At 42.9% G+C, this 8,243-nt stretch overlaps 2 protein-coding genes across 2 annotated transcripts; both read left to right on the top strand.

Annotated features, from left to right (window-relative positions):
• The first annotated feature begins 3,242 nt into the window (after positions 1–3,242).
• LOC114519743 lies at positions 3,243–5,805 on the top strand. Its single transcript, XM_028539912.1, has 2 exons — positions 3,243–5,636; positions 5,731–5,805. The coding sequence occupies exons 1-2, from the start codon at positions 3,243–3,245 to the stop codon at positions 5,803–5,805; spliced, it is 2,469 nt and encodes an 822-aa protein (XP_028395713.1).
• Positions 5,806–5,956: 151 nt separating this feature from the next.
• LOC114519832 lies at positions 5,957–7,526 on the top strand. The gene is made up of 2 exons (XM_028540010.1): positions 5,957–7,374; positions 7,462–7,526. The coding sequence occupies exon 1, from the start codon at positions 5,961–5,963 to the stop codon at positions 7,098–7,100; it is 1,140 nt and encodes a 379-aa protein (XP_028395811.1). The 5' UTR covers positions 5,957–5,960; the 3' UTR covers positions 7,101–7,374; positions 7,462–7,526.
• Positions 7,527–8,243: the final 717 nt, after the last annotated feature.

Here is an 8,243-nt window from a genome sequence, read left to right as displayed (position 1 = left end):
AGTGCCTTGATTCCCCCAGTCATCTCCTGAGTAGTCTTTAGGATAGTAATGACAATATTGCGAGTCAAAAAGCTTGGTCTTGTTTATTATGATAAACGAATACAATATCATATCGTGGTTATGCTGATCAGAATTCTCTCCCGTGTTGAGATCGCACATAAGAGCGAATACGAAGTATCACGCATTCACATAGGATGAGATCGCAGTACTATGGTACGTCTTCTAAAAAATCATCAAGACAAACAAAAATAAAAACTTTAAACAAGAAATAAAATAATTTATTTCCTTATTTGAATATTGTATCTGTTTCCTAAAATATTTGTGTATAATTATATAGAACCGATTCTTGTCAATAAGGGCTCTTCAAGTGGCATAAATCCTTCAAAACACATCAGAGGATTATCTTTGCCACAGTTGCGAAATATGCTTGTTTCCTCGCATCTAGTTAGCAAAATATACATCTGTTCAGATAGGCAATTTTGATGGACCAATTTACTTTAGTATCGACGCTTAGCCGGTACTTTGCAGTCGAATCATATATGGGCGGATCGATATAGATTTTATACGTCAGAGATAAGAAGGTCAATTAAGATAAAAAAGGGCTTGAACTGACAGAAATTATAACAATTATGTTAAAACCACATTTTATACAATCCTTGTACCACCTGTTTCTCTCTTGCGACAGAGAAACTAGGGACGAAGACAAATTAGTGGTCGTCCAGGGTAAGTCCAGTGGCGTAGCCAGCCCGACAATTTAGTCATGCTATGCTAATATTTTAGTGTTCATTGACTGTGAAAACAAAGAATTTCTAAAAAAATGAATAATGATAACTTAAAATTTGCATAGCATGACTAAATCGTCAGGCTGGCTCGCCATGCATGCACTGGGTAAGCCAAAATAAATCCCCAGCTAACACGAAACGCACACAACGTTATCCCAAAGGTTTTATTTTGGTTAAGTTATGAATTAACTTTAATCTAAAACGTTCCCATCACGTTGTTTGTCCTAATTCATCTTAGAACACTGTTTCGGACAGCCCACCTTCGGACAAAACTTTACATATTATTAATTATATTTGTTACGTCATATTTAATTTATCTTGATTATACTTTGATTCAACTTGATTTGCTTGCAATAGGATATGCGTTGATTTGTAATTTGATTCGGGACAGTTATATATATTAGGATAAGAACAAAGAGATTTGAGTTTGATATTGAGCATATAGCTTGTGTATGAAATGAAATGAAGTGCTGTTTCAAGCCGTAGAGACCCACTCTTCAGGTACTATAATCTTTATTTGTAATGTGTTAAGTTCTTTATTCACCAATCAATAATATAATGTAATCTAATCAAACGCAATCATTTTAGAATATATAAATAAATATTACGAAAATCTCTACGGTGTTGAGCGTGGTTTTGCCCATTGGAAACAAGTTCTGAAGATTGGTTAACACGTTGAGATGTTCAAAAAAGGACTGTAGTACAATCTGGTGCCGAGATAGCAGGCGAATTATCGTGGTTATTGGGTGAAATCATGAGCGACGAAGAAGGCCAAAGTGGCGTAGGTGAAGTATCACAAGAGACGACAGTAACACATGGCGTTGGTGAGTTAAACCCGCAAATGAGCAAGATAAAGAAAAAGCGCGCACTTCAACGAGGTAAGATGACTCGAACCATTAATAGAGTAAGAAAGCTTATCGACCAGGGCCCGGAGATGCGTAAACGAGTCGAGAAAGAAATGATAGAAATCCGCAAGGACTTTGAGTTAGCGCGTGAGTGTCATGCTGAGTTATATGAGTTTGCTGACGAGAGTCAAACCTCAGCCATGGACAGTTGGGAAGATAATTTGATCAAAGACTTTTACGATATGGAAGAATATGTTGAACACTACATTCAGTCCGTTCCTGTGCCACAACACGCTAACACAACGTCTTCAACTAGTAAACAGATTTCGGGACAGTCAGCTAGCAACAGCGAAAATATAGCAGCCGGAGGCAATAGTGTAGAATTACTCAAAATCTCCCTGAGGAACTCTCGACCGTACAGATCGAAACCAGGGAAACGACTGAAAACAGCGAGTTGGTAATCAACAGTAGCGTAGATAATACGGAATTAGACAATCCGCGGAATTTAACTAGTGATTTAACAACGCAAAACCGAGAGCAAGTCAGCGCCGGCGGCCTTTCGAAACTCGATCTACAAGTTAACCTGTCATCGCGGCAATCCTTTGACAGTTGGATAGATGATTTAATTGAGTTTAAAGAAACAGTTCTGCCTACCGAAGTTTCAAAAATGTCTATAGCAGAAGCGTTATATAAACTAGAAGCTAGTAAAGATATTCCAAGTATAAAGTTAATGAAATATGACGGAGATCCACTTAAGTACGTTGAATTTATCGACCGTTTCAAATTGCTTATACACGATAAGCCACATCTGTCTGACGACGTGAGAATGGCGCAACTGAAAATGCATGTAACCGGAAAGGCTGAGCGTACTATAAGCGGATTAGGCTCACAGGGAACTATGTACGCAACAGCGCTCAAAATCATTAAGGAACAGTTTGGCCAGCCAAGCGTTATAGCAAGAGCGTATATTACAAAATTGATTGACGAGCAAAGGATCAAAGGTAACGATAGCCAAGCGTTACAAGAACTGTCTTTCGACGTTGTAAATTGCGTAGCGACTTTGAAACAAATTAATCATTTATCAGACGTCAATGCTACCGACAATCTCCGCAAGATTATAATGAGATTACCCGATCACCTTGTTCATAAGTGGAAAGACGTCGCGTCCGGCCTTAGAGAAAGGGGGGAAAGCCCGTCCCTCGAGCACATCAGTAAATTCCTCAGAAAGCGCGTAAAAGCCGAATTCGATCCAGATTTTGGAGACATTTATAACTTTAGTTCTCGAAAGCCAGCCCGAGAAAGAAATGGTGTTTACTTTAATCAAGGGAACTCTAAGAAACCGTTGAAATGTTACGTATGTTCAGAAGAGCATCGTGTTGTTGAATGTCCGACCTTTTCTAATTGCACAACGGATCAAAGAATTCAGCACGCTAAAAATCAACGGTTGTGCTTTTCTTGTTTGAATCGCGGTCATCTGACTAGAGAATGCAAGTCCAAAACAAAATGTGGTATAGACGGTTGTTCTCGTTTTCATCACCAACGACTCCACCCGAACACCGAACCTCCTCCAGCACCACTCAGTTCAGCAACATCAGCACTCGATAGCGACAGTATTATGCCCGTTGTAAGAGTCCAATTTAAATCCGCAAACGGAAGAGTTCTAGAAGGGAATGTGCTCGTTGATAGCGGCGCCGGTACTACGGTAATTCGCAAGGATTTCGCGAAGTCACTGGGACTGCAAGGACAACGAGAACGAGTTGACATAGCCGTTGTTGGCGGCAAACGTATCACCCAGAATGACAGTAGAAGAGTCAAGTTTTGGATTTCGCCACTTAGCGGAAGAGAATCTTACCCTATTGAAGCCCACGAGTTAGACCAAACCGTCATCAGTATCCCTGCGCTCAACCGTAACTGGTTAAAGTCATTCGATCACCTTAGCGACATAGAGTTTCCACATCGTGCTGGTCGGGTAGACCTCATCCTCGGGGTGCAGTATAGCCATCTCCACGCGGAGAACGAAGTTAGACAAGGTTCTCCTTTCCAGCCTATCGCCAAACGAACGAGATTGGGATGGTATGTCATCGGCCCGGACTCCGCCACGCGAAACCCAAGCATGAGCTACTTGAATTTTGCTCGGAAGATTGACCTAGAGAAGTTCTATCAGTTTGAAACAGTCGGAGTGCGAGCGCCTGAGTGTAGCTGTCCAGAAGAAACCATGACCAGAGAAGGAAAGAAAGCAGTGGATTTGTTTGAATCATCGTGTAAAAGGCTCGGTGGAAGATACGTGATCGGCCTCCCTTGGAAGAGAGATCCGGCCAACCTTCCAAACAACTACCCACTTGCAAAACGACGCCTCGAATCCCTTGAAAGAAGCTTAGCAAGAAATCCCAGTAAAGCCAAGAGTTACGCGAACGCCATTCTTGAGTATGAAAAGAATGGATGGGCACGGAGATTGACGGATCTAGAGATCAAGAATACGAAAGGCCCTGTGTATTACCTGCCTCACCATGGTGTGTATCGCCCAGAGAAAAGGAGCACTCCTCTGCGGATTGTGTTTGATCCTGCATCCCCCTACCAAGGAGTTTCACTGAACTCTTTGCTGTACAAAGGTCCATGTCTAATCGGGAATTTGCTTGGTGTTCTACTCCGCTTCAGAGAAGAAGCAGTCGCGTTTGCTGGGGACATTTCGAAGATGTTCCTACAAGTCTTATTACCGGAAAGTGATTGTCAGGTCCACAGATTCCTTTGGAGAGACATGGAAACGTCTCGAGAACCGTCAACCTATGTTCTCCTTCGAGTTACCTTTGGCGATAAACCATCGCCAGATATGGCGAGCTTTGTTATGTTAAAGATAGCTGAGGAACATCGAGAGACTACTCCAGAAGCATCAAAAATCATCGAGCGTGACAGATACGTCGACGACCTGCTTCACTCGTGCCCGTCAAACACAGACGCTATCCAGAGAATCTCTGATATCGAGAAGATTTTGAATACTGGCAGTTTCCCAATCAAAGAGTGGCATTGTTCTTCGAAGGAAGTGCGAGATCGTGTGTCTAAAGTTACCAAAGTGACGTCCCAGTTAAATCCTGTTTCCCTTCCAACCACCGAAACTTCCAACCCTAAAGAAAGCGTCAAGGAAAATAACCAATTCAATTTAGATGGAGAGCAAGGAGTCAAAGCGCTAGGAGTTTCTTGGAATCCAGTGACGGATACCATACATTTCGAAGTGAAGGTGACACAAGCAGAGCCATACACCAAGCGAGTGATCCTGTCCAACATCTCAAGATTGTTCGACCCTTTAGGTCTTGCGTCGGTTGTGACTATTAAAGCGAGAATTGGTCTTCAAGAGATTTGGAAGATGAAAAAATTCGATTGGGACGATCCACTGCCAAAGGAAATGCAATTGACCTGGAGAAAGTTGTTTGCGGAGATCGAAGAATTAAAGACCATACAGTTTCCTCGATGCCTACAACCACCATCACCCATTGGTTCACCAGAGTTGCATGTATTCGCTGACGCCAGCGTCCTCGCATATGGAGCAGCAGCGTATCTAGTTTGGTCCTCGTCATCTGGAAGGACAGAAGTACGCCTCATCTCCGCCAAGGCCAGAGTTGCCCCATTACGCCAAACGACTATTCCACGACTGGAATTGATGGCGGCCTTGTTAGCGACAAGATTAGCAAAAACCATCTATGATGAGTTCAAAATCAAACCTATAAGAGTGACGTTATGGTCAGACTCCATGATAGTACTTGCATGGCTACGTTCGGAATCCACTTTACTCAAATCGTTTGTTGGCGTACGTGTCGCAGAAATCCAAAGCACCTGGGAGCCCGACGTTTGGCGGTATGTTCCAACAGACCTTAATCCAGCTGACGACCTTAGTCGTGGCATTGCGGTCCATGAGATGAACGAGCGTTGGATGAATGGCCCGTTGTTCCTAAGAGAGTGTCCAGAACATTGGCCAACCGAAGTCAAGGAAACATTTCCAGAAGTACCCGAAACGAAGGTCAACAAACCGTTATTTACGTTGCAACCTGTGAAAGGTCCCATCATCGACCCATCCAGATTTTCAAACTGGCAGAAATTATGTCGCGTCTTAGCCTATTGCCTGCGCTTCATCAATAATGCGAAGTCTCGAAGTCGAGTACAAGGCCCGCTTCTTCCCAAGGAAATAGAATCAGCCGAACAGTATTGGATCAAGTCCGCCCAACAGCAATTAAAAAACTGGAAAGAACGCTATCAAGAATTAGCCCCCTTTGAAAAGGACGAAATCATTCGTGTTGGAGGACGACTGAAGCACTCGCCTTTATCATACGACGAAACCCATCCTATGCTCCTACCAGCAGACCACGTCGTGTCGAAATTAGTTGCCAAAGATTCCCACAACCGAGTATTCCACGCGGGTCGTGAACGTACCCTGTGCGAGACACGACGGAAATTCTGGATTGTCCGTGGCAGAAACCTGGTAAAAAAGATTGTTAAAGATTGCGTCACTTGTCGTAAATTAAGGCAGTATCCTTACACCACACTCATGGCTGACTTACCCCCAGAAAGGCTAAAGTTGTTTTCTCCACCCTTCTCAGTCACTGGCGTGGATCTATTTGGCCCATTCTATCTCAAGTACGGTAGAAATAAGAAAATCAAGGCTTGGGGAGCAGTTTTCACCTGCACGACGGTTCGTGCCATACACCTAGAAATTGTCCAAGATCTTTCCACTGACGCTTTTCTCCACGCCCTGCGACGTTTTGCAGCCCACCACGGGTGGCCCGCCACCGTTATCTCGGACAATGGGACATCATTTGTTGGAGCTGAGAAAGAGCTACGTGAGCTTTTCAAAGAAGGAAGACGACAAATGGAAGATTTTTCTGTGAGCCATAAGTTCAAACTGCTATTCAACACTCCTCTGAGTCCTCATCAGGGAGGAGTTTTCGAAAGCATGGTCAAACAGACAAAGTCTGCTTTGAAAGTGATAGTTGGTCAGCAGACATTGTCTTGGAACGAGATGTCGACGGTTTTTGCAGAAGTACAGTGCCTCGTCAACAGCCGCCCTCTCGGATACCCCTCAGACGACGCCAACGACCTTCAGCCCTTGACACCCAACCACTTCATCCTTGGTCGAGCGACCGTTGATATTCCACAAGGCCCATTTACGGAAGTGAAGAACAACCGTAAAAGGTTTGAGTACACCCAGTCATTGGTGCAGCAATTTTGGACCCGGTTCCAGAGAGAATACCTTCAAACGCTGATGCGACGAACGAAGTGGAAACGGAAAGAGCGACAGTTCAAATGCGGCGATATCGTTTTGGTAGTGGATGACAACCTCGCCAGGGGAAAATGGAACCTAGCCCGAGTAATCGAAGTCTTTCCTGGCAAGGACGGTGTGATACGAAACGTGAAGTTTAAGACAAAGAACGGAGAGTACAAACGATCGGTACAGAAATGCTGTCCAATCTTAGAAGAAGAGTCCTGATCGTGGCCCGGAGGGTTGTTTCGGACAGCCCACCTTCGGACAAAACTTTACATATTATTAATTATATTTGTTACGTCATATTTAATTTATCTTGATTATACTTTGATTCAACTTGATTTGCTTGCAATAGGATATGCGTTGATTTGTAATTTGATTCGGGACAGTTATATATATTAGGATAAGAACAAAGAGATTTAAGTTTGATATTGAGCATATAGCTTGTGTATGAAATGAAATGAAGTGCTGTTTCAAGCCGTAGAGACCCACTCTTCAGGTACTATAATCTTTATTTGTAATGTGTTAAGTTCTTTATTCACCAATCAATAATATAATGTAATCTAATCAAACGCAATCATTTTAGAATATATAAATAAATATTACGAAAATCTCTACGGTGTTGAGCGTGGTTTTGCCCATTGGAAACAAACACGTTGTGCGGGCAACGTTGGTTAAACGTTGGATTCCGGCAAAGTGGTAATCTCGTTTATATAAGCGTTGTATTCTGACGTTGTATATAGTAACGTTGGTCTAACGTTGTTTTTGAAGTTCGGTCTATATATAGCTGAATGTTCGTTGTACCACAACGTTAAATTGCCACATTGTGCGGGCAACGTTGGTTGAACGTTGGATTCTGGCAAAGTGGTAATCTCGTTTATATGAGCGTTGTATTCTGTCGTTGTAGTAACGTTGGTCTAACGTTGTTTTTAAAGTTCGGTCTATATATAGCTGAATGTTCGTTGTACCACAACGTTAAATTGCTACGTTGTGCGGGCAACGTTGGTTGAACGTTGGATTCCGGCAAAGTGGTAATCTCGTTTATATGAGCGTTGTATTCTGACGTTGTAGTAACGTTGGTCTAACGTTGTTTTTAAAGTTCGGTCTATATAGCTGAATGTTCGTTGTACCACAACGTTAAATTGCCACGTTGTGCGGGCAACGTTGATTGAAAGCTGAAATAAACATTCGAGCAGGGTGAGGTTTTCAGTTGCATCAACGTCCCATTGCTACGCACGTTGTGGCAACGTTGGTTGAAAGTTAAGTTATTGCGTTCCAGCAATGTCAACCTTGGCAGGGCTAGAAATGCGGGCCAATATGGCCGCCAAGCGGCATGCGTCAACTATGAGCAATATATAATTTATAATA

Source organism: Dendronephthya gigantea, unplaced genomic scaffold, assembly GCF_004324835.1.
Source record: "Dendronephthya gigantea isolate DGI-Jeju-01 unplaced genomic scaffold, DenGig_1.0 000014F, whole genome shotgun sequence".
Classification (NCBI taxonomy): Eukaryota; Metazoa; Cnidaria; class Anthozoa; order Malacalcyonacea; family Nephtheidae; genus Dendronephthya; species Dendronephthya gigantea.
Note: the sequence above shows the minus strand (reverse complement) of the source record. Positions and strands in the feature narration are given on the sequence as shown.

What these genes read in the sequence shown, in the direction of transcription:
- LOC114519743 (XM_028539912.1), top strand. Translation starts at nt 3,243, where the DNA reads ATGCCCGTTGTAAGAGTCCAATTTAAATCCGCAAACGGAAGAGTTCTA. An exon ending in CAGAAGTACCCGAAACGAAG is followed by an intron (nt 5,637 to 5,730) that starts GTCAACAAACCG and finishes GTCGCGTCTTAG; the next exon opens with CCTATTGCCTGCGCTTCATC.
- LOC114519832 (XM_028540010.1), top strand. Translation starts at nt 5,961, where the DNA reads ATGCTCCTACCAGCAGACCACGTCGTGTCGAAATTAGTTGCCAAAGAT.